At 51.7% G+C, this 25,454-nt stretch overlaps 2 protein-coding genes across 2 annotated transcripts; one reads left to right on the forward strand and one right to left on the reverse strand.

Annotated features, from left to right (window-relative positions):
• The first annotated feature begins 803 nt into the window (after nucleotides 1-803).
• On the forward strand, nucleotides 804-2,317 carry LOC124464820 (hydroxycarboxylic acid receptor 3-like). Its single transcript, XM_047016689.1, has one exon. It carries the CDS (start codon nucleotides 1,039-1,041, stop codon nucleotides 2,107-2,109), a length of 1,071 nt encoding a protein of 356 aa, XP_046872645.1. The 5' UTR covers nucleotides 804-1,038; the 3' UTR covers nucleotides 2,110-2,317.
• Nucleotides 2,222-24,998, reverse strand: kntc1 (kinetochore associated 1). The gene is given in 63 exon segments (XM_047016652.1): nucleotides 2,222-2,430; nucleotides 2,544-2,646; nucleotides 3,428-3,582; nucleotides 3,778-3,867; nucleotides 4,077-4,206; nucleotides 5,263-5,326; nucleotides 5,642-5,696; nucleotides 6,002-6,058; nucleotides 6,280-6,375; nucleotides 6,652-6,787; nucleotides 7,100-7,224; nucleotides 7,715-7,793; nucleotides 8,048-8,103; nucleotides 8,772-8,884; nucleotides 9,013-9,223; nucleotides 9,525-9,598; nucleotides 9,742-9,958; nucleotides 10,176-10,234; nucleotides 10,464-10,632; nucleotides 11,235-11,324; nucleotides 11,415-11,625; nucleotides 11,766-11,875; nucleotides 12,209-12,325; nucleotides 12,522-12,650; nucleotides 13,173-13,277; nucleotides 13,667-13,830; nucleotides 14,346-14,402; nucleotides 14,523-14,664; nucleotides 14,788-14,888; nucleotides 15,021-15,193; nucleotides 15,385-15,704; nucleotides 15,869-15,936; nucleotides 16,118-16,190; nucleotides 16,409-16,528; nucleotides 16,622-16,756; nucleotides 17,025-17,127; nucleotides 17,409-17,512; nucleotides 17,690-17,785; nucleotides 17,917-18,060; nucleotides 18,379-18,498; nucleotides 18,622-18,693; nucleotides 18,817-18,873; nucleotides 19,106-19,249; nucleotides 19,624-19,735; nucleotides 20,046-20,139; nucleotides 20,142-20,211; nucleotides 20,390-20,515; nucleotides 20,630-20,705; nucleotides 20,829-20,900; nucleotides 21,028-21,071; nucleotides 21,158-21,256; nucleotides 21,416-21,470; nucleotides 21,820-21,932; nucleotides 22,053-22,105; nucleotides 22,705-22,804; nucleotides 22,945-23,055; nucleotides 23,157-23,191; nucleotides 23,300-23,377; nucleotides 23,526-23,604; nucleotides 23,882-23,997; nucleotides 24,091-24,211; nucleotides 24,311-24,472; nucleotides 24,913-24,998. Coding segments are annotated over 62 exon segments (6,672 nt in total). The 5' UTR covers nucleotides 24,449-24,472; nucleotides 24,913-24,998; the 3' UTR covers nucleotides 2,222-2,394.
• Between the last annotated feature and the right edge of the window lie 456 nt (nucleotides 24,999-25,454).

Genomic DNA, 25,454 nt, shown 5'->3' on the forward strand with positions numbered 1-25,454 from the left:
TGGAATAACTCGTTATTTTAATATTTGTACTTAAGTTAGATGTACTTGTTTATTTTTTCTTTGTCTTTTTGTGAATACTGATTGATTTGTTATTTGAATATTGATGAGTAATAACATAATAGAAGAAACGTTCTCCCTCTAATTCTAATCTAATTTGGTTCGTCAAAGTATTAATTATGTAATCCTAGTATTTATTGTTATCTGTAATTTAGGAAATTTTAGTGTTAGGGTTAGTATAGTCGTATATTTATTGCTATCTGTATATTTAGGAAGTTCACTTATCTAAGCTCGGCATAGATGTAAATTTGTTCCGTGTACTTATATGTTAAGCCACATGCTTGCGTTGTCTTGTCTTAAGAATTTCAGTGCCCAGTCCAACCTTGTGTTTTTCTGTTATTTTGGTGATTAAATTTTTATTAAACCAAATGAAACCACACTTCACAGGACGTGCTATTTTAAACGTGTTAGTTCCTCTCAAGGTTGCTTTTAAACCCTGTCATGCATCTGAGTTCCACAGAAACACACCAGCTATTTCTCCTCGTACCTCGACACTTATTCGACCCATATTGAAAACGCAGGACGGAGCGTTGTGAGTAAGAACCGTATTATCTCAATGTTTGCTTTCGTTTATTGACGCGGGTTTGTTTGACTCAAACACAATATAAACCCCTCAGGACCAGCGACAAGTTACTGTTGCGCTCAGACGTGGGGGTGCAAGTCCCAACCACGCGACCTTCCCGTAAACGTAAACATGCAGAACGTAACCTGTGATGTCACTCAAACGCTCAGATGCCCTTGTTTGCTCTGAAAACACGAATAAATTGAGCATGACAACACAAAGTATTTCAGTCCCACTTCCTTGTCCTACCATTTCAACAACCTTGACAGGATACTCTTCTTTTATAAAAATACAACTTAACAGAATACCCAACATGAAAATGTTGGGGACTTTTATGATGATGATTTCTCAGCTTCAACTTCCTTCCTGACAGCTTGCACAGATGAGGATGTCTTTCGAGATCACAGCACCGAGGTCATATGTACGTTCATTCAGCATCGGTCTCGCTTGAGGTAGGGTCACGATCGTCGATGGCAACGATGGTAAGGTGTGTCGACGTAGAGCTGCTCGCCAGGGTCCTTCCTCCCCTGTTGCTGTTGGAGTGCATGCTCGGTATCCTTGGTAACAGCCTGGCTCTCTGGATCTTTTGTTTCCACCTGAAGCCCTGGAAAAGCAGCACCGTCTTCCTGTTCAACCTGGCACTGGCCGACTTCCTGCTCAACATGGGACTGCCAGCCCGAGTCAGTTACTACCTGCTAGGGATGGACTGGAGGTTTGGAAACGCTTCCTGTACCATCTCTCTCTTCCTGCTGGCTCTGAACCGCCGAGGGAGTATCCTGTTCTTGATGGCCATCGCCGTGGACCGGTATGTGCGCGTGGTTCATCCTCACCACCCCCTAAACTCCATGTCCCTCTTAAAAGCCTCGTGCCTTTCAGCTGGGCTCTGGATACTCAACGCGTCCTCCAACGCACACCTGCTCTCCCGCTCCCACGTCTTCAATAGCGAAAACTCCACTCTGTACAGGTGCGAGAGCTTTACCCACAACGACGAGCTGAACAGATCAATGTTCATCCTGGAGTTCCTGCTGTCTCTGGGGATCATCCTGTTCTGCTCCCAGCGGATTTCAGGCAAGCTGCGGGCCAGACAGCTGGACAGGACTCCCCGCATCTGCAGGGTGCAGAGGAGTCTCTGGGTGGTCACCTCCATGTTCATCATCTGTTTTCTCCCGAGCAACATCACCCGTTTCTTAATCTGGGCCAGAGATGCTTTCGCTGGCGGAGAGGGAGACTGCGACAGCCACAAACCCCTGGAGACGGCTTTCTACATCACCATCTGCCTTACCTACCTCAACAGCATGCTGGACCCGGTGGTTTATTACTTCATTAACCCGTCGTTCAAGGGAATCTACAGAAAGCTCCTGAAATACATCCTGGAAAAGATCAGGGCAGACCAGAAGGATGAGCGGGCCGCCCCAGCGCAGGGTGTCGAGGACAACACCAATAATGACCAACTGACTACTTTAGAGTCATATTTGAAAAACCCTGTCTGAAAAGCGACATATTCTCTGTTAAATTGCTTGCAAAAAATGCTATGCTTTTATTTTTATCATTATAAACATGCACAGTATCTTCAGCGGTATGTATAGAAAACAGGCTGGATTGTCCCAACTCATTCACCATTTATTTAGCCCTATTTCATACTTAAAATGGAACAAATTCACAATTAAAAAGAAATAAATGTTTTAATAACATGCAAACATATTTATTTGTGTGTATTAACAGTATGATAGATAATGGAAGTGTAAATATAAATATCAGACTGGTCTCTGGATTCTTCATGCCAAACCCTCGTTCTCCATGTTGAGCAACTCCTGCAGAACAAACAAAAAAAAAAGATATGCATACAAACATTTATAAACAAACCCAACAGGTTTCGTTCTGCGAATACCGACCCTGTTCCTGTGATTTGGCAGTTGGGAGTTACCTTTAGGGCCCCGGCCTCCGAGCCCTTGACAGCCCCCAGTTTCCCAGCTTTCCTCTCCCAGAACTTGAGGTACTCGCGAGCGAGGCAATTCGCTCCCTCTTGACTGACCCATGAACAAAATATAAATCAATCACCACAACTGGTCCTATGATTTCTAACCCCCCACACAGGCTACCATTGTCCCGACCAATGTTCCCTCTAATTTGTTTCCGCACTGAGCAAATATAAATCTGTCTGAGCGCAAACCTCAGTTCTGTGACCAATTTGTGACCAGTTCTGTGCTGCAACCAGCAGGCTATATAGAATGACCTTACCCATAAAGTAGGGGATGGGTGATATGAACGACATTAAAATCAGTTTGAACGATTTCATCAAGCCATTCGTGTTTAAATGTAAAACTGACCTTTTTTGGGGGCGCCTGTAAAGGTAACGTTCCTGATTTTCGTTTAGCCATTGCTGCGTTGCTGGTCAAAGCTTGAGCTGAGCCCGAAATGGATGTTAGATAAAATGTTCAAATGTAACATTATTATTGTAATTGTATTGGCTGAGTAGAGTGACATTGAAACGTATTAAGTGGGCTTCGCCACATTTGGCCGATCAACTGAACATTACTTGTTTTTCTAAAATAATAAAAAAAATACTGAAATTATTTTGTGCGCGGTCTGAAAGATCTAGAGCGCCGGTCCTTCAACTGTTGTGCGCGGCCGCAAATGCGCGCAGCTTAGAGGGAACATTGGTCCCAACACATGTACAGTTCATAGGCTTTGTTCATTCCTTATAGCGAGTGACATGCTGCATTTAGAAGTTCCCTTTTACTATAAGCACTCAATGTATATCAAACCACCACTACTACAGACTTGTACACAGTAGAAATCTTTCCATACCAGTTCTGGCTGAGCAGGTAATCCAGCAAACTCTTCACCTGGGGCAGGAGTCCGCTAGCGACCAGGAGCTGCTTCAGACGACTGAAATGCTTGGTCTTCCACACCTCCTGGAACTGACCGTGCTGGTAGAGGAAAGTCAACACCGTCTCTCTTATCTGTGGGCAGACAGAAGGGAGATTCAACTTCTCATGGATGGAAGACACAGGGTAAAGAGGGAGGGATGGAAGACGCAGGGTAAAGAGGGAGGGATGGAAGATGCAGGGTAAAGAGGGAGCGTGTGTTCGCACGGGGGCGACCGGTCTCTCACTCGCCCATCCAGACCCGGTGGGTGAGGGGGAAGGTGCGCTCACCATGGAAGGAACTCCAGCCAGCTCCCCTGTGGTCATGAGATCATCCACCTGCTCCAGGAGGGTGATGGGGTCACAGGCTGACAGCAGGACCTGCAAGCACGCACACACACACACACACACGTCAGTACCTTTCAACAGGGAAAGGCTCCACTGAGTCACATAAAAATATCAAAATCTCTTGTATAGAAAGCGACTTAGTAGCTGAAGGTTGTTAATATTCAACTCTATATAACAGCCGGCTGACATCCAGTACTACAGCTTGTGTCACCAGACCCGGTCACATGACCCGGTCACCTGACCTGGATCTGAAGCTCCTTTCTCTTGGCACAGGGGATGAGCAGGAGGGCTCCCAGAGCGAAGGCTGGCAGGCTGAACTGGGCGAAGCGATTAGCGATGCCTATGAGGTCTAGGCTTAACAGGAATGGGCACCTAAGGGGTGAGGGTAGGGGCAAAAGACACAGGTACGCCATGAAGAAAAAAAAAGTTAAGCCTGTACAAGCGTCCTGATTCGAAAACTGTGGCGTGCCCATCAGCAGGGTGGGGGTGGGAGGGTGGGGTAGTTTTGCTACCCCCCCCCTGCAGCAGGGTGGGGTAGTTTTGCTGCCCCCCCCTGCAGAAGGGTGGGAGGGAGGGAGGGCAGTTTTGCTGCCCCCCCTGCAGCAGGGTGGGAGGGAGGGGTAGTTTTGCTGCCCCCCCCTGCAGCAGGGTGGGAGGGAGGGAGGGGTAGTTTTGCTGCCCCCCCTGCAGCAGGGTGGGAGGGAGGGAGGGGTAGTTTTGCTACCCCCCCTGCAGCAGGGTGGTAGGGAGGGAGGGGTAGTTTTGCTGCCCCCCCCTGCAGAAGGGTGGGAGGGAGGGCAGTTTTGCTGCCCCCCCTGCAGCAGGGTGGGAGGGAGGGGTAGTTTTGCTGCCCCCCCTGCAGCAGGGTGGGAGGGAGGGAGGGCAGTTTTGCTGCCCCCCCTGCAGCAGGGTGGGAGGGAGGGGTAGTTTTGCTGCCCCCCCTGCAGCAGGGTGGGAGGGAGGGGTAGTTTTGCTGCCCCCCCTGCAGCAGGGTGGGAGGGAGGGGTAGTTTTGCTGCCCCCCCTGCAGCAGGGTGGGAGGGAGGGAGGGGTAGTTTTGCTGCCCCCCCTGCAGCAGGGTGGGAGGGAGGGGTAGTTTTGCTGCCCCCCCTGCAGCAGGGTGGTAGGGAGGGGTAGTTTTGCTGCCCCCCCTGCAGCAGGGTGGGAGGGAGGGGTAGTTTTGCTGCCCCCCCTGCAGCAGGGTGGGAGGGAGGGGTAGTTTTGCTGCCCCCCCTGCAGCAGGGTGGGAGGGAGGGGTAGTTTTGCTGCCCCCCCTGCAGCAGGGTGGGAGGGAGGGAGGGGTAGTTTTGCTGCCCCCCCTGCAGCAGGGTGGGAGGGAGGGAGGGGTAGTTTTGCTGCCCCCCCTGCAGCAGGGTGGGAGGGAGGGAGGGGTAGTTTTGCTGCCCCCCCTGCAGCAGGGTATACTCACTTCAGGAGGAGCAGGAAGGTCCGGTACATGGTGCCCTGCTGCTCAGGGCTGAGGGGGAGGGAGGCTGTGAGGAGAACACGACCTGCATCATCATCATCATCACCATCATCACACCAGGAGAACAGCTGGTTCAACACACTTTCCATCCCACAATATCCATACATTGAAGTGATAAAAATATGTAATCCCCCCCCAAAAAAAAATCATAATCACTATACCAAAAAACATGAGGATGAAAGATTGTACAAGGTTGTACCTAGATTCTATTTATTTATTCTTATATTAAAAATCTATTTATAAATATGATTTGATATATGAATATATCTTGTTAAACGTCCACAGAGTGAGGAGTGGATGTGAGTGAGCTGGTACTGAGTACCTGAGACGAAGGGAGCCAGAATCATGCTCCTCCACGTCCTGGAGAAGCTGGACACCTGATCGAGGAAACACACGTGTCACATCAGGGAACTCACACACAGCAGGTACAAGGACACACTAAATATTACAATATATTGTATACTACTACACACACACACACACACACACAGTACTTTGCAAAAGTCTTAGGTACCAAAAAATACAAAATAAAAGTAAAGCAAAAACGATTTAAGAATTTGTTAAAACATTTTATGCATGTTATAAAAACCTTGAGCCACTAAGACTTGCACAGTATTTCTGATCTGTTTATATCTCTCTATCTTTGGTGTTCCAGCTTAATGCAAAGGAAATGAAATTGTACCTGCCAGAGCGACGGGACTGCCCCCAGAGCCTCCAGCACCTTCTGGAGGTGGCTTATCTGAGAGGAAACATGAAGAAAAAAGTCATGTCCACATGAACACACGCATGATGATTCTATATTTAGCAACAACAAAACCGAGTTTACCGAACAAGCCAGACTTACATTGGGCATAAGACTGGCTTATTCTGTAAACTCGCTTCAAGGAACAGGCCCCTGGTTGGTGTGTGTGTGTGTGTATGTGTGTGTGTGAGTGTGTTGGTGTGTGTTGCGCCGCTCACCATGTTGAAGCCCAGCAGCTTCTGCAGCACTCCATTCCACAGCTGGGGGTCATACACCTGGTACTCCAGACTCAGATCTGCCACCAGCCGCACAGCCTGCCAACACACACCCTCACGTCAACCTACCTAGCCTCGTCGGAAGACTGGCTAACTGATACCACCTCATTTGTCAACCTCTTTAGCTAACTGGCAGATAAAAAATATATAAAAATATAAAAAAAAATATATAAAATATATATAAAAAATGTATATTAGGAGTTCATTGGTCAACCTCTAACTGGCTAATAATAAGGACATTACATACAGAGGAGGTTTGACGATGGAGTTTCAACAAGTGCATCCTGACTAGAAGCCATGGATGCAGCTCAGCACCTGTGGTTCGTGGCTGTGGTTGTTCCACAGGCCCTTGACCATGCCCTCCTTGGGGCTGCTGAGGAAGGACTTGACAGTGTAGGGGATGTTCAGGGTCTCCAGCTGGGACAGGTAGATGTAACACTTGAGGTAGTACCTGGGGGACGAGGACACAGAGGGAACTCATGAGCTGCTTACACAGTTCTCCTCACCAGCCAGCTGGTTTTTGAAATAATATTTCTTTAATACAAATAAAAATAAAAACAAGTTTGTATGTGTTTAACATCCTTACAATCCTGATATCTAGTCTCTAGTTCAGGGAAATAAAAACATGTTTGTATGTATTTAGCGTCCTTACAATCCTGATCTTTAGTCTCTGTGAGGCCTAGTTCAGGGATATTAAAACATGTTTGTATGTGTTTAACGTCCTTGCGCCCGGCCCGGCTCTGTGGTCCCAGTGAGGCCTCACCTGAGCTGGGCTTGGGGGATGTGCAGCCGGGCCTCCAGGGGAGCGGGAGGGGCCAGGTGGAGGAGACACAGCAGGGCTCTGCTGCGGTGACAGAACGTCAGGCGGGGCCCGGAGCTGCTGAGGGGCTGGAGGGAGGGGAGAGAGGGAGGGAGGGGGGAGAGAGGGATGGAGGGGGAGGGAGGGAGAGAGGGAGGGAGGGGGGAGAGAGGGAGAGAGGGATGGAGGGGGAGGGAGGGAGGGATGGAGGGGGAGAGAGGGAGAGACAGAAAAGGGGAGGGGAGAGGGAAAGAAGGAATAAGAGAGGGGAGAGAGAGGGAGGGGGAGAAGAGAGGGAGAGAACGGGGGATGGAGGGGGAGAGAGACCGAAAGAGGGAGGGGAGAGGGAAAGAAAGGGGGTGAGGGCGTAAGAAAGGGTAGAGAGAGGGGGGGGGAGGGTAGACAGAAAGAGGGAGGGAGAGAGAGAGAGAGGGAGGTTCCTTGGTAAGCACAGCATTTGGATAAAGAAGCATCGTTTAAAATGAATAGAACTTCTTTTCCGTTTCCCCACAAGCCCCCGTTTCTGCTTTCCGTGACCTCTGACGGCCTCTCGGGTCACAAGGTCAAAGGTCGACTCACCCAGGTCTCAGCGGAGAGGATGGGGGAGAGGAGACAGACTGCCGTGTCGGTGGGGAAGATCTGCAGCAGGTACACCACCCTGACAGGACGACAGGAGGAGGGTTAGGAGCGGACAGAAGGGACACATCACTACCGGCGTTAACAGATCCTTCAAACGTCCTCAGCCATTAGAAACAGCAGAGCGTGGGTAGGGTTAGCATATGGGGTGAACAACATGTGGGTCTCTGCCAATGTTCAAGCTAACCCAGCGGCACAAAGCTTTTCATTGTACTTGTGTATCCTGTACATATGACAATAAGCTGGAATTTAATTGAATGTAAGGAACCCAAGTACCTCATGAGGTCCACATCTTCCAGAATATCACTGACACAATCCTGAAGGTTGACCTCCTTCACAGGAATAGAAAACAAAACAGGTCAGAAGTGAAGTCGCTCAAAACACAAAAACAAACCACAGCGGCACAAACCCTCTGTGGCTGGAGGGCAGAGAGGGCAGCCAGGCTGGACAGCAGCGAGGGCAGCCAGGCTGGAGGGCAGAGAGGGCAGCCAGGCTGGAGGGCAGAGAGGGCAGCCAGGCTGGAAGACAGAGAGGGCAGCCAGGCTGGAAGGCAGAGAGGGCAGCCAGGCTGGATGGCAGAGAGGGCAGCCAGGCTGGACAGCAGAGAGGGCAGCCAGGCTGGACTGCAGAGAGGGCAGCCAGGCTGGACAGCAGAGAGGGCAGCCAGGCTGGAGGGCAGAGAGGGCAGCCAGGCTGGACAGCAGAGAGGGCAGCCAGGCTGGAAGGCAGCCAGGCTGGACAGCAGAGAGGGCAGCCAGGCTGGAGGGCAGAGAGGGCAGCCAGGCTGGAGGGCAGAGAGGGCAGCCAGGCAGAGAGGGCAGCCAGGCTGGACAGCAGTGAGGGCAGCCAGGCTGGACAGCAGAGAGGGCAGCCAGGCTGGAGGGCAGCGAGGGCAGCCAGGCTGGAAGGCAGCCAGGCTGGACAGCAGAGAGGGCAGCCAGGCTGGAGGGCAGCGAGGGCAGCCAGGCTGGAAGGCAGAGAGGAGGGCAGCCAGACTGACCTTGGTGGCAGCAGGGCCCGTTTGGCAGATCCACTTCTCCAGCAGCATGTTCCGGATCTTCAGAAGATCCACGCAATTGATGGACGCTATTTCTTTGCACACAACGTGAATGTCTGTTTGCGACAAAAAACAAAAACAATTCAAGTCAGAGCACAGCAACGTCCAGTTTGAAATCTATACCCCAGCTTGAACACAGAAAAAAGAAACAGTACAGTAGGCTCCAGGTCTCTCCGGTGCTCACCGGGGTAGCTCTGTCCCGCCGTGTCCCTGAAGCGCTCCTCCACGCTGGCGTGCTCGTACAGCGCGGCGATGAGCCTGGCTGGAACACCCAGCAGCTTGTAATGTTCAGGGCTGCTCAGCTGGCCCGACGCCAGGGCGTTCTCAGTGGCCGAACGCTGGAACTGCAGCCTGAGCTTAGACTGGAAGGTCCCCGCCCGGCCCCGGGCAGAGTCCTGCTCACAGCAGAGAGAGAGAGAGAGAGAGAGAGAGAGAGAGAGAGAGAGAGAGAGAGACACCGACAGACAGAGATGCACAAAGAGAGAGAGAGACACCGACAGACAGAGAGACCCAAAGAGAGAAAGAGAGAGCGACAGAGAGAGAGAGAGAGACAGAGACAGACAGGGAGAGAGAGAGACAGAAACAGAGACACAGAGAGAGAAACCGAGAGACAGAGAGAAGGGATGTGACTCAGGGGTGTGAAGCACGTGTGAGCGAGGTGTCAGACAGTGACTGCGTCTCCGGTCAGCTGCTCACCTCCAGGTTTGGGCCTTTCAGCCACGCGTCACACAGGGCCAGGCAGAATTTCAACGCCTCGGTCTTCTCAACGCCTACACATGGGGATAGATAAATGGACAAAGATAATACTCTACAAACACCCCAAAACAAGCATGTAAATGAGCAGTGATGTGGCGGTGTCCAATTGGCTAGCCCAAGGACAATTGCTGATATCTGGGGGGGGGGGGGGTCAGACCGGAGGGCAGCTCCTGGGCGATCTTGTGAGCTGTGGCCGCCGCCCACTCAGGGTTCTGGATGCAGCAGATGTACTGCTTGATGGTGTTGGCCACCTTCAGGGCCTCCTTCCTAGGGGTGGCCCTGGGCCCCCTCCTGCCCTGCCCCAGCACCAGGGGCTTCATGGTCTTCTCAAACACGTGGTTGGCTGCTAACATGTACAGCTTGTCCAGTCTCACCTGGACGGGGGGGAGGAGGGGGGGGTGGGGCGAGCACGGCAGGGTTCAGATCACTACAGACTTGGAAGCAGATCATGTTTGAAAACGGGTGAAGGGGGAGGAAGCAATGGGGTCCTGTGAGGCGGGTGGACTGGAAGAGAGAGGTGGAGTGGAGGAGGGGGGGGGAGTGTAGGAGAGGGAGGAGAGGGGTGGAGGAGAGGGGGGGGGAGGAGTGTACCTTCATCAGCTTGCTGATAAGGAGCAGGGTGGGAAAGGTCTCCGCGCTGAGCTCAGGACCTGGAGAGAGAGTCAGATAAAGAGTCAGATACATAGAGTCAGAGAAATAATCAGAAAGAGCAAGAGAGAAAGAGTCAGAGTCAAATAAAAAGAGTCAAAGAGATGGAAGAGTCAAAGCGAGAGAGAGGTTTACACAGAAGAAAGAGACAGAGTCATATGGGACAGAGGGGGAAAACGCCCCCTTTGGAGCGTCTCGTCCGTGACACCCAGTGGACCGCCTCTCACTCACTGATGATCTTCCAGTAGTGGCTGCTGGACTGGCTGAGCAGGTGGAAGGGCAGCCGTGTCTGGGCCAGCGGGCTGGGCTCCAGTCCGTTCTCCAGCAGGTAGGAACTCTCCGTGTCCGTGGGGGGAGAGATGCGCCTGTACGACTTCAGGTGCTGGAGGAGCGCCAGGGACTGCAGAGGAGAGGGAGGAGAGGGGAGGGAGGAGAGAGGGGAGGAGAGGGGGGGAGAGGAAAGGGAGGAGAGAGAGGAGAGGAGAGAGGGGAGGAGAGGGGGGGAGAGGAAAGGGAGGAGAGAGAGGAGAGGAGATAGGGGAGGAGAGGGGGGGAGAGGAAAGGGAGGAGAGGGGGAGGGAGGAGAGAGGGGAGGAGAGGGGGGGAGAGGAAAGGGAGGAGAGAGAGGAGAGGAGAGGGGGGGAGAGGAAAGGGAGGAGAGAGAGGAGAGGAGAGGGGAGGGAGGAGAGAGGAAAGGGAGGAGAGGAGAGAGGAGGGAGGGAGGAGAGGAGAGAGAGGGGAGGGAGGAGAGAGGGGAGGAGACGGAGGAGAGAGAGGACACGGAGGAGAGAGAGGGGAGGAGAAGGAGGAGAGCAAGGTCGTACGCGGGTCTGGGACTTGTTTTCAGGGGAATCGCTCGGTGGTTAGAGCGTCTGACAGCAGATTCCTAGATTCAAATCCCCCCCAGGACTCTATATTGCTTTGGATACCTTTCTGCTACATAAATCCTTTATTATGACCCGTGAAGCCAGTACATCAAACCCCCATATCAGAGAGCTGTACCTGATTGATGGAGATGCTGGTGATCTTCTCATCTGCCGTCTGGATGATCTGGAGCACAGCCTCAATCCTCTCATAGCTGTAGGGACTCAGCTGTGGAGAAGGCACACGTGGGGGGGGGGTTGTTCACTGGGACAAACGGCATGTTCTGGCTGGATACTACACAGCTGGCAGGACTCTGACCTTCAGCATGGCAGCGCTGAGGCTGATGACCAGGTCGCTGGTGCTGCGCAGCATGGGGATGACCTCCAGAGCCCTCTCCAGGGCGTCGGCCTGGCCCAGGGCCGGATTCTCTCCGTGGGCTGGCGCAGCATCACCCGCCCCCTCCTCCTCCTGGAGCAGCAGGGTGGTGATGTACTGGTTGATCACTCCGTCCCGGTCCAGACCGAAGGTGCTGGGAGCAGAGGAAACACACACACACACACACACACAATACACAGTGGTGTTAATGTTAACAGTACTGACAGTGTTAGCAGAAGTATTGTTGTTCGCTGCTAGTTATGGATGATGGATGACGTCAGGTGTGATGCTGACCTGCAGTAGTGGAGGATGATGTCAGGGGTGATGCTGTGGTTCTTCACCAGCGCTGGGATGAGATTGCTCTTCATCTCTGGACCCTGACGGAACACGGGCTGGATGGAGATCTGGAGGAGAGGAAGCCGGTTTGAGATCAGTTCACACTGACCAAACCAACAGCTGCTGCTGGGTTGGGTTGGTTTGAGGTGCCTGTTGGTGTTTGTCGGGGCAGTTTGAAAATGACGGTTATCTTTCCAAACATTCTAACCCCAACAGCCAACAGTAGAATGTTTGCTGCTCGTCTCATCTTCTGGGCAGTGAGAACAGTCTTCCCCTCACTACTCACCTCCTACAAGAACCTGTCTCAGTCAAAACACCAGAGAAGCTGTCGACAGGCAAGCCAGGAGGCCGAGATGAATAACAGACAAAAGGTCAAAGGTCAAAGTAAAGCTTCCACTGACCCCCAGTTTGCCCAGCTTGATCCCCCACTCAGCGTCAGTGATGACAGACAGGAAGCTGGCCTGCTGCTCCTCCTCTCTGTACAGGCTGCTGAGGTGAGCTCCCACCATGGCCACTGCCTGCACACGCCAACGCACACAGACAGTTTGACCAACTGACATTTCATTCAACATTGGATCCCCTTTTACCCAAATCGACGTCCAAACAGTGTTTGTGTAAAGCAGAGCAAGAAGTGAACAGCTCCGCGATCTTCGGTGGTGCAAATCAAGTACTTATTCATTCATAATAATCGTTCAATGGAAAGAGGGATTGTACCAAGATCTTGTCGTAGTTCTGCCAGGCGTCGTCGATCACCTTCCACAGTATCTTGATGACTTGAGCTTTGGACAGGAGAGTGCAGAGCCCGATGGCCAGGTCCCCATCCACCACCCTCCAGTTGAGCACCTTTCACACGGAGCAACGTCCAGAGATTTCAAAACAGGATCCGCCATCAACAACGGCTGTTTGTCACTATAATCTACAGTAATGAGGGGTCAAAGGAACGTACACGGGGGATTTGAACCTGCAACCTCTAGATCTGCAGTCAAATGAGTGACATTGTGTTAATGTGGTGATGTGTAAAATAAGAGATTGACTTTATTGTCCCACAAAAAGTGGAACATTTGTTTTGGGCTTTTCACCCGTGCTGCAGACGTAACCGTCTTAATGATGTACACTGTTTCCTCCATGTTGATTTTGCTGCGTACAAAAGGCTGTGTATCAGCACTGATTGTTAGAGTGTATGTTGGAGAATAGCAGGGACACGCGCTTCAGACCGCAGTGAGATTGCGTGTGTGCGTCCTTGAGAACTGTAAGTCGTATAACTTATGTTGTTCAGACAGACCAGCCCCCACTGCAAAAAAAAACTCCTAAAGGAAACACTGATTTATTTGATGAATAACATGGCTGTGGTGAGGGTCAGCTGACCTTGTGCAGGAGAGCCACAGCAACAGAGTTGAGCGAGGACATCGTTGTTTTTGTCAAACCGTCCAGACATGCCTTATACTTTATCAGGCTCTGAGGGTCGTTAAGCTGAGAGAGAGTTCAACAGTTAAACACGTTTCATGTGAACACATCCATCTTTACGTTCAAGTATAACCACCACTTCACCCTCCGAAATACACACAACAATACACAGCTCCAGAGGACCGGAAGCTTCCAGGAACAGCCCCTCGCCTGCGGTGCTGCCTGGACCCCTACCTGCCTGGACCCCTACCTGCCTGGACCCCCTACCAGCCTGGGCCCCCCTACCTGCCTGGTCCCCCTACCTGCCTGGACCCCCTACCTGCCTGGACCCCCTACCTGCCTGGACCCCCTACCAGCCTGGACCCCCTATCAGCCTGGACCCCCTACCAGCCTGGACCCCCTACCTGCCTGGACCCCCTACCTGCCTGGACCCCCTACCTGCCTGGACCCTGTACCTGCATGCCGAGCTTTAAGTCCATGAGGTTGGAGGTGACGTGCTGGAGACAGCTGCCGTAGGAGTTGACCAGCAGGCGCAGGGCCAGTTCCAGCTGGCTACACTCCTGGAGCATCTGCAGCATGGAGGACAGGGGGACCAGGAGAGGCTGCAGGAAGTTAGACCCTGGGAGGAGGGGGGAGGGGAGGAGGAAGAGGGGAGAGGAGGTGGGGAGGAGGAAGAGGGGAGAGGATGGGGGGAGGGGAGAGAGGAGGGGGGAGGAGGAAGAGGGGAGAGGATGGGGGGAGGGGAGAGAGGAGGGGGGAGGAGGAAGAGGGGAGAAGAGGTGGGGAGGGGAGAGAGGAGGGGGGAGGAGGAAGAGGGGAGAGGAGGTGGGGAGGAGGAAGAGGGGAGAGGGGAGAGGATGGGGGGAGGGGAGAGAGGAGGGGGGAGGAGGAAGAGGGGAGAGGATGGGGGGAGGGGAGAGAGGAGGGGGGAGGAGGAAGAGGGGAGAGGATGGGGGGAGGGGAGAGAGGAGGGGGGAGGAGGAAGAGGGGAGAAGAGGTGGGGAGGGGAGAGAGGAGGGGGGAGGAGGAAGAGGGGAGAGGATGGGGGAGAGCCGGAGAGTGGTTACTCTGGGGGGGGCCACAGAACAGAGGAGCGCTTCTAAAACGGTGACACGCCCCCATCCCCGTAGCTACCTTTGACGAACGAGCTGTGAGACAGACAGCAGCTGTCCAGAGGATAAAGCCTGGTGTCTGCGGAACCCAAAACACACAAACAGGGTTACGTCTGTGCCAACAGCAGAGTGCGTGTGTGTGTGTGGTTACCGTGTGGTCGGTAACCTGCAGGGGGGAGGGAGGGGGCGGGCTCCCTACCTGGAGAGAAAGGCAGGAGACAGTTGGTGATCTCGTACTGGACTGGGAGGACGGACACGGGATCCAGGACGATGGAGTCCTCGCTGAAGATGTCCTGGAAGCTCCACTGAGAATACGGGTCTCTCTCCGCCCTCAGGGAGTCCTACAGAGGGGACACCGTCACAGAAGCCCCGCCCAACTTCACCACCTGTCCTCTAACCTGCGATGGTGATTGGGCGCCAGAAGCCTGCATCACTGAGGGAGCCGGGGTTGTTGTAAAACGTACCTTTGCTATGAAGCCGTAGTCGTCAGAGAGCTGGCACTGCTCGTACACGTCCAAGGCTGCCCTCGTGCTCTTGCACAGCTCCACGCAGTCCAGGAGCAGATCTGCTCAGAGCACAGGGGGTGAGGGAGGAGAGGGGGAGGGAGGAGAGGGAGAGGGGTGAGGGTTGAAGGAGGCAGGGTGAGGGAGGGTTGAAGGAGGCAGGGTGAGGTAGGGAGGCAGGGTGAGTGAGGTACCTGAGTGGCAGAAGGTGATGGCCTGGCAGGCCAGGTGGTGGATGAGGACTGGGAGGTCCGTGCCCTCAGGCAGCACCATGGGCACGTCGGCCTCCAGCATCTGGCACAGCCTCTGGGCGGCGCTGAAGAGCACCCTCCCTGTGCTGGGGTTGCAGTGGTGCTCGTACAGGTCGCTGTGGGGGGGGAGGGACGGAGGATCGCGTTTGGTGAAGTGCAACAGACCCCCCCCGTCGAGCCACGACCCCCCCCCCCCCCTCCCTCGGGCCATGCTCATGCCTCCCCCCTCCCTCTCTCTCCCCCCCCTCTCTCTCTCTCCCCCCTCCCCCCTCTCTCTTCCCCCCTCCCTCTCTCTTTCCCCCCTCACCTGAGGATCTTCAGGGCCTTGTCCACCCTGCCCACCCCCACGGCACGCAGGGCCAGGTCGGCCCACAGCTCCTGCTCAGTGCGCTGCAGCTGGCGGGACAGGCGCCGCAGCCCCGCCTCCGTGGAGATGCTCTTGGTCTTGCCGTCGGGGTCGTTGGCCACCGGGGGCGTGGCCGGGACCTCGTTGCCGCCGCCGGCGGAGACGGACGACTGTTTCCTGGCGCGGGTGTTCTCGTAAGCGGTGATGTGGTGCTCCTGGAACTGGGAGCGCACTTTGGGGTCGTCGTAGTCGCTGGGGGTGAGGAAGATGTCGAAATCCTCCTTCAAGAGAGGAGAGGGCGTGGTTTGAGTAATCAAGTTTGAAGGTCAAGTTTATGAGCGAGAAATGGGAGATTTGAAGCAAGGAAAAATTGATTCTGTGCTGGATATTCCCTCTCCCTCCCTCCCTCCCTCCCTGCCTTCCTCCCTCTCCCTCCCTCCCGTACCTGGAGGTGAGCGATAGCCTGGAACATCATGAGGTTGTTCTCACACTCCATCCTCTTCAGAGCGTCATCTGTGGAGAAGAGAGCGCTGCGATCAAGCCAACACCGTCCTCGAGAACAACACCATCAATTACGTATTACGAGAATACATGCATATTATATGATTAACAACATTCATGTTATTGTAATATTCTCGTAATGATATTGATATGGAGTCCCGTTCTGTGTGAGGTCATGTCAGGGCTACCGAACCTTTCTGGATCCTCTGCAGGAACCTGAGAGCCTCCACCATCACCTGGGCCGTGACCATCTGCTGCTGCTTGTGCTGGGAGACACACAGGCAGACGGGCGTCAAGTGAGAGGCGTGGACGTGCATTCTCACACAGAGACACACAGGCAGACGGGCGTCAAGTGAGAGGCGTGGACGTGCATTCTCACACAGAGCCACACAGGACCCGGACACAACACTACACCAACTGTGTGTGTGTACTTTCAGAAGACTTGAGCTTCTGTGTCAGTCTGGGGCGTGTTCGAGGACCTCACCTCGTCACAGAGGTGGTCTTTGTCCTGCAGGTGCAGCCTGGCCCAGGTCGTCAGCCGTCCAATCACACACTCCGCCTCGCAGGACGGCAGCCTCTTCAGCAGCGTGACGCACGCCTCGGTCTGCAACGACACAGACACACTCCAAACGCTCAAACGCTCGTTTAGGGAAAAAAGCGTGGCGGGATGAATGGTGAAGGACGAGGATCTGCTCACCTTGCCCTGGTCCATCAGCTGGATGAGATACAAGGTGTTGATCTGGGAGGTGGGCAGCTTGTAGGCTTCTGCTAGCCTCAAGGAGTCTTCCAACGAGGATGGAACATCCTGCTTCAGGATGTACCTCACCAGAGTCTGCAGGGGGAGAGAAGGTCTGGTGTCTGAGAGTGGACTGTCTGGCAGTGGTCTCACCCCCTGGTCCTCAGGGCCCACTGTCCTATACGATCCAGATGTTCCAACACGCCTGGTTTAGATGAGCGTGTCGTTATCAGGCTTCTGCAGTGCTTGATGACAACACGTTCCTCTGAGGTGTGTTGGAGCAGGGTGGACACCTCCAGGACGATGGGCCCCAGTGGGACCAGGGCTGCACAGCCCTGTTGGTGCCCCCTGCTGGCAGTCCTACCATGATCTGGGTGCTGCTGGAGAGGTTGGAGTTGCGTATCCCGTACCCTCGGAGCAGCTTCCTGATCTCCATCAGACGGAAGCTCTCCTTCAGCAGCTCCTGCCTGGAGACACAAGACACATCACACACACACACACACTCTGACACTGAAGACAGGGTGACACAGTGATATGATCTTCCAGTTTACGTGACTTGGAAGATGACAGCAAAGGGCCCAGGTTGGATTTGAACCCGGGTCGCTGCGATGAGGCCTCAGACTAAAATGCTACACACACTTATCCTGTGAGCTACTTGGGCGCACCCTTGAATTTCTGCACCAGGAGAAGCACATCTGGTAACAGTTTTCACAGAGATGTCATGTTTCGAGTTGACGTGTTGACTCACTTGGGTCCCTCCATCTCCAGGTACTGCTGGACCAGCTCCTCCACCACAGCGCTCCAGGGAACCACGGCCTTCTGCATGATCTCCAGCACGGCCTCCACCACCAGCTGGAAACACAGCACACACACTGACTTCACAAGCAACACATGCAACACCCGTTCATCTTAGGTCACTTCTTTTTAATGGATGCCTGAATTGGATCCAGAAGAGAGGAGGAGGAGGGGACGACGACAAGGGGAGGAGAGGAGGTGGAGAAGGGGAGGAGGAGGAGAGGTCCCACTCACGTCTGTGTCCGTCATGCAGCCCTGCACGGCCACAGCCTTGGCCTCCCACTCAGTGAACAGCGTGGTGGTCTGAGAGCTGCAGCGCTCCAAAAGGTCCTGCCAGGGTCAGAGGTCAGTCAGTGACATCATGAGGCAAGATGACGGGGCAGGATTCATCCATATCAGGAAGCGTCTCTGTTCTGGCAGCAACACTTCATGTGTGTGTGTGTGTGTGTGTGTGCGTCCACCTTGATGTAGTGCAGCAGCAGCTCATCCAGGCCCAGCTGGTTCTGCAGGGCGTAGGGCCTCACGCTGCTCTCTACAGCACAGGGGATGAGGGCCGGGGCAGGAACCTTGTCCAGCATGAAGCATGCCACACTGCGGACACTCCCCTGCACAGGAAACACCACACACACACAGCCAACATACACAGTCAAATAGGAGTCAGGTGGCTGAGCGGTTAAGGAATCGGGCTACTAATCTGAAGGTCGCCAGTTCGATTCCCGACTGTGCTAAATGACGTTGTATCCTTGGGCAAGGCACTTCACCCTATTTGCCTCGGGGGGAATGTCCCTGTACTTACTGTAAGTCGCTCTGGATAAGAGCGTCTACTAAATGAACAAATGTAAATGTAAATAGACACCTCCAGACCCAGTCCAGACCAGATCCCAGTTGTGTCTGAGAAGCCCTGTTGCCCCCCTAACACACACCTTCTCGAAGACAGACAGAGACAGCCGGCAGTTGTACTTCTTGTGGAGGTCAAGCAGCCGACAGAGGCTGGAGACCAGAGCCTTCAGGTGCTCCACTTCCTCCGCTCCATACTCATCCTCCTGCCATCAACAAGCACAGGTCGCTCGCATCACTTCCTGTCTGGAATCAGGCAGGGATTCTACACTTTTTATGTGGGTTAAGGAGGAGAGTAGAGGGGAAAAATTAAAGTAAATGCTTCTTACGGAGGGCATCCACATCCACAAGGAAGGCAGTCCGATTTGGGCCAGGTCTAGGCCGTTCTGGGGCCAGTCGCCCTGTGGAAAGCGGTAAGGTGAAATGAGACCGGTGTTGATGCTGATGTCTTGAATTACAGACCAGTGATCAGGACAACTTTTCCTTCTCGGTCAATTACAGATCAGTGATCAGGACAACTTTACCTTCTCAGTCAATTCCAGATTCCTTGCTTTCTGCTCACACCATCTGGCTAGAATTTTCTAGGATCATAAATGAAATAATATATATATATGTATATATACACATTTCTCTTTTAAGATGTATTTTTATGGGGAATTTTTCATGCTTTATTGGAAAGTTTGAGAGTGAGAGTGAGAGTGAAAGAGAAGACATGCAGCAAAGGATCCAGTCCAGATCCCAAGCCAGGCCTCTGCAGTACGCCCTCAGCTACAGGGCCCCCCTGGTGTCACCTGGTGTCCAGGTGGGACTCACCTGTCCCCTGGGGAGGACCCTCCTAACAAAGGGGACTATGACACTCCTGAGCCAGAGACAGATGTCCTGCGAGGGGAGCTCCTCTGGGAACACACTCAGCAGGGACTCAAGGCTGCCCTCGTCAAAGTGTCCCGCTATCTCCCCCTGAGAAGAGAAAAACTACAGATGAAAACGTACTCATGCTACAAAAAAAGAAAGTGCTGATGTTGCTCTAGGGTTTGTGTTCTGGGCGTGGTCTGGGGGCGTGGTCTGGGGCGTGGTCTGGGGGCGCGGTCTGGGGGCGCGGTCTGGGGGCGCGGTCTGGGGGCCTGGTCTGGGGGCCTGGTCTGGGGGCCTGGTCTGGGGGCGTGGTCTGGGGGCGCGGTCAGGGCCGTGGGCTGGGCCTGGTCTGGGGCGTGGTCTGGGGGCGCGGTCTGGGGGCGCGGTCTGGGGGCATGGTCTGGGGGCGTGGTCTGGGGGCCTGGTCTGGGGGCGCGGTCAGGGCCGTGGGCTGGGCCTGGTCTGGGGCCTGGTCTGACCTCGTGACGGAGCCACAGGTGCTGGGCGCTCCTCAGTTCCCCGTCCCGGAGGAGGGAGAGGACCTCCCCCATACAGTCCCCGCTGTTCAGAAACTCAATCCAGGCGATGCCACTGAGAAGCCAGATCAAGTCAGAGGTGATCGCCACACGTTACTTTAACAGTTACAGACCAGGGGCTGTTCCCAGGGCCTGAGGTTTCATTATATGAAACAGGAAGTCTGCCTTCCCCCCCAGACTTCACAGCCTCATCCTTGTTATTAAATAAAGCTCTCCCATCCACATTTGAAAAACAGACCTACACTGTCCTGACATGACATTCACAAGTCCTTCATTCAGACCATCAGAGTTACTCAGTACTAGCATCTTCTCCAGCCCTGGTACTCTCCTCCCTGACCCTACCCGTGAAGCACATGTGGACCTACTTGAAGGTGTCCGGGCTGTGCAGGCAGCAGAAGGTGGCCAGCCGAGCCAGCGCCTCCTGGATGTGGGAGGAGGGGTAGCGCGAGGCGGCGTGGTCAGCATCTTCTCCGCCGTGTCAAAGGTCGGCCAGGGAGCCTTGAGGCAGTACTCCACCACATACTGCTCGTCCTGACGGATCACACACGTGTCCATCAGTCAGCTAGTTAAGACGTTTGTTTTTATGTTTATGAAGGTGCCGTGCAACACAGAAAGCCCGTAACTGGGTTTGACACCCGTTTATGGCCGGAGTTTCCGACTTTTCCGTCCCCCTCTGATGATGCAGGCAGCTTGAGGTGAGTTTGCTCACCTGGATCTTGGTCAGGTTGGTCTTGGCTTCCTCAACCTGCTCTGCCCACACCTCCTGCCCGTAGCCTCCGACCGAGGCTGAGGCCAGCTGCTCCAGCACAAAGTCCAGCTTCACCTTGTACACCAGCTACACACAGGAAGTTGGAGACGGAGCGCGGGTTGGGTGTACTTCCTGGTTTTATTCCTTGAATTTCTATTTCTTAAAAAAATAACTGTGCAGTGTTAAGGCTCTTATACTTACCTCAACATCTAGTTCAAATGTTATGGCGAATTTCTCTGCCTCTTCAAATTTGTGTTTGTGTAAAAGTCGGCTGAGTCTAAAAGGCAAAGAACGTAAAAGTGTAAAAGATGTAATCAAAGTCCTAAAACGAGGAAACACTGGGTTGTGTGTGTGCGCACGAGTGTGTGACTGTGTGTGAGTGTGTGTGTGAACACATCACCTGTTCTCTGGTAAAGCCTCAGTTAAACACCTGACCACAACAGCAGACAGCTTCTCAGGCTCCTCTTCCTGGCTACAAGACCAACACCGACAGTAAAACACTGTTACTTTTAGCACAAACTCATTCTGTGTTCATCAGTCAGGCTGTAGGGATAAAACTCCTACAAAGTTACACTGTACAATACAGACAGAATACTCGCCCATGCAGATGCTCATAAACACCCTCCAGCAAGTATATCGTGTCCTGAAATCAGAAGGGAAAAGTGAGGCATGGGAAACAGAGTAATGTTCTGTATGGGTAATAAGTAAGGCCTACTAGTTGTGGTTTACCATGCTCATCCTGGACTGGACGAGGCAGGACGTGGAGGACACCTCCAGAGAGTAGAGGACGTTCATGGAGGGCAGGGAGCACACCTGGAGGCTTCTCATCTTCAGAACAAACAAAAGATTCCTGTTCAAAATGGTGTCGTTGTGACTATTTCAAGCGTTTGGAGTGACATGGCGGTGACAAGGTGGCAGAAAAACGGGGCTGTTCTGTACACAGGCATACAATATGAAAAGATACACCCAATGATGCCATTGACTAACCTTATTCTCCTTCTGTACAGTCAAGGTAATGATTTTCATGCTGCCATTTTCTTGGCTGTAAGGAAAATTACAAACATTATTTAATTTTTTAACCCTTATGCTGCCTTCGGGTCACATGACCCCGGTTCAAACGAACCATTGTTGTGTTTACCCAATTTTAACCAATACAAAAACAAATAAAAATAATTGTATTTTAACCTTCGCAATGTCGGGGGTCTGAGACAGCCCAACAGTTAAAAGAAAATGCTTCACTTTGTTTTCGTATGCGGTAAAGTTGTCGCAGTACGACGGTGGGTCACAATGACTGATGGGTCAGAATGAACCCGAAGATAACACAAGGGTTAAAGCAATATAGCACAGCCAGAGTGGCTTTGATCCTGGTGATGATGACACTGCACACTCACACAGCTTTGGAGGCGGAGTCACACTCTGTGATGAGCAGGAAGTCCTGGATGGACACGGCAGGCCAGCAGCACACCATGACGAGGTGCTGCACATCCCAGAGGCTCAGGACGCTCTGTCGCCGTGCCAACAAAACCAGGAGGATTTATTATCGTTTTGTTGTGCTTACTAACCTCTGACCCCGAGAAACCGACCAATCAAAAACAAAGTAATTTATCGGGTCGGTTGTGCTCACCTCAACGTCTAGAACATAGAGGAGACTGTCGACCACCAGCATCTTCCTTATCCCTGTGAGGAGAAAAAACACACTTTAAGAACACTTCCAAGACTCCAAATATCGAACAAGGATCGAAGCATTTCAAAGGAGGCAAGCCTGAACCAGAAGTGGAGGAAACATGGCACTGCCAGTGCAACGTAGAGTCAGGCGTACGTTGTGTTTGTGAAACAAGGAGGATAACCTGGTATCAAACTAGGAGGATTACCTGGTATCAAACTAGGAGGATAACCTGGTATCAAACTAGGACGATTACCTGGTATCAAACTAGGACGATTACCTGGTATCAAACTAGGACGATTACCTGGTATCATACTAGGAGGATTACCTGGTATCAAACTAGGAGGATTACCTGGTATCAAACTAGGAGGATTACCTGGTATCAAACAAGGAGGATTACCTGGTATCAAACTAGGAGGATTACCTGGTATCAAACTAGGAGGATTAGCTGGTATCAAACTAGGAGGATTAGCTGGTATCAAACTAGGAGGATTACCTGGTATCAAACTAGGATTACCTGGTATCAAACTAGGAGGATTACCTGGTATCAAACTAGGAGGATTAGCTGGTATCAAACTAGGAGGATTACCTGGTATCAAACTAGGAGGATTACCTGGTATCAAACTGGAGTCTAGTGACTGACAGAGGGACATACTGGGCTGCTGAGGGTCCATTCTCCAGTGGGTTAGAACACTGTCACAGTCCCCATGCGCCTGAACAAAACAAGCACTCTTTGAAACACTGATTTGGGCGAATAGCGTAGTTTGTTGACCGAATGCAATGATTCAACAGACGAAAATGTGCATACAAGTAGTTGAGAATGATGGAAGTGGTATATTTCTCAGAATCGTACCCCGATCATCAGGTCGATTCCATTACTAAGGCTGCACACGACTGCAGTGCTGCAGGCGTCTCCGTGAAACTGTGTGGTGCTGCAGAAGTCTGTCTTGATGCGAGACTGGAGCTGAGTGGGGCAACGGGAGGAGGAGACCATTAGAATCATTGTAACTTCAATAAATATTGACATTTATCAACCAGATTTCTTGAAAACGTCTCATGTCCTACCTCTTTCAAAGCCCCCATGTCCCTTTTCTCCAGAGCTACAGAAACCAGGACAAAATATTTGAACGATGAATGTGACATTCATTGTTCGAATGTGTCATTTAACTCAAGTAACAACTGTAATTATTATAGAAAAAGCAGTTTACCTGTTTGAATTTTCTCAAGAGCCAGGTTAGTCATGTGGAAAAACCCATCTTTAGTGAGGAGGAACAAGTGGACCATTCCTGCCAACAAGAAACAATAAGATCATCTCTCCTCTCTGACTGAGAATCATGAATTGGTTTGCCATAACGCCTTCTTAATTAGGACAAGCTGCACCACTAAACATGATTTTCTTAGAAGATACTACCAGGATCGAGTTGTAGGTCTCACCTAAAGATGTCTTATCCTCTTGCAGGATAAGACGCTGATATGTTTTCCCATCTCCAGACAGAGTTGTGTCCACCACAGCCTACCATAATACACATTAATCATACAACCACAATAATTATACAATCTAAGAAACCACATCATTCAACACCCCCCGCCCCCCCCCCCCCCCTCATACAACATGAGAAACAATTCAAACAATCAGTATAACGGTCACCTTCCATGCTCACATTGTGTTGAGTTTATATTACAGTAGCAGTCCATCAGCAGTCATGTGGAACATACAGTGTACTATTTGAGAATATTGTCAAATCATAACTGAGCGTTCAGGTCAGGGAGATGGGATCCTGGGTTCTTACCCTGGTGAAAAGAGTCCTTTTTTGGGGCACGTAGATGAGATGCAGTTTTCCGTTTCTCTCACAGACCACCAAAAATTGTCCGTTAAGACACACTTCCACGGCATCTAAGTTACTATCTGAAAAACATTTTTTTTTTTTGATCTGACATTACTTTCACGGTCAAATCACCTAAGGTTGAGTTCCTAATATTGATGTCTACTGATGCTCACCAAAGCAAAGATGAAGCAATTTGGTTTGATAACTCTGGTCAAAAAGTATGACTGTTTTATCTGCGACGACAACACTGCAGTTTGCATCACTGGAAGAGAAAAGCTGGGGAACGGAGAGCACCTACACAGAAAATATCAAGTTAACTTACAATTAATAACTTTTTTGAAGATTTGCATGAAACGGCCCATGATTGTACGTTATAGTCTCCGGTTTATTTACCTTCTCGGGGGTAGAGATTTTCACTAATGTATCCACTTGGTATAAACCACTGCAACTCTCGTCTCTTGATATATTGTCATTATAAAGCCGGATAGTATTGGTGTCCTCATTGGTCAGCAGTTCAACGTCGTTCCACATCCTTATTCCTTCCACCTGGCCTGACTAAGATTATAAACAAACTTGTGAATTTCTGAAAACTGACATCAGAGAAATCGAAATCACAGCTGGATTACTAGTACAGGAGTTTGTTGATACTTCAGATGACACTCGCTGATCTATCAAATCGCATGAAATTACTCTGATTTACGGACATGGGCAACACGTTGGACTGAAATGGTCGACTATGTTCATTAACCCGTTTGACAAGGCGGGTTCAATTAATTGAATCGGTGTTAGACATTAAATGCGACGAAAATAAACAATCTGTCAGTGCTGCAGTGCTACTGTAGCCGGGTAGCTAACCATCCCGAAATGAGCCAAACCCCAAAAAATTCAAGGATGCAGGCATACACCTTCTGGCAACTAACAAATTACTTTACTTAATTATTGATTAATATCATACCCTTGTTATATATAACAAAATGTTAATGAAACCTCAATACCTCGCAAAAGTATTTGCTGTGTTTTCTGGAGGAGAAATGTCACAATCAACCCGAATCAACCAACACGCAGATCCATTAAGTTTCAGAATTTGGCGGGTTAGGGATAAGGACTGTTCGTTTTGGCTACCCTGATGCGCGCCCTAACCACAGGTGTTTCCCCTTCTATGTGATAGAGTCAAGACAGAGCAAGACACTGTGATATTTTGTACATGTATGTATTGTATCTACTATTATATTATTAATGTGACAACTGACAGTGTTTTTACGTGTCGGTCTATGCGTGCCTCCAAATTAATCGTGTTTACTTGCAGGATGCTCCAAACCCACGTGACAACAGACATGGTTGTAGACTTTAGCGCAATGGAACTTGTAGGGGGGTTGCCATGTTGTAACATAGACTTTCATTTGTTTTAGATTTCTTCAGTCAGTCGTTACAGGTGAATTTTGAATTGTGTGTGTATACGTGTTTAGGGTAATGCCGTGTATAAATGGTTTTTGAAAAGTAGGAATTCTCGCCAACCAAATATACATGGACTAAGAAA

This window comes from Hypomesus transpacificus, unplaced genomic scaffold (genome assembly GCF_021917145.1).
Source record: "Hypomesus transpacificus isolate Combined female unplaced genomic scaffold, fHypTra1 scaffold_42, whole genome shotgun sequence".
Classification (NCBI taxonomy): domain Eukaryota; kingdom Metazoa; phylum Chordata; class Actinopteri; order Osmeriformes; family Osmeridae; genus Hypomesus; species Hypomesus transpacificus.

Excerpts from the sequence above, each read along its gene's own strand:
- LOC124464820 (XM_047016689.1), top strand. The coding sequence starts at position 1,039 with ATGTACGTTCATTCAGCATCGGTCTCGCTTGAGGTAGGGTCACGATCG.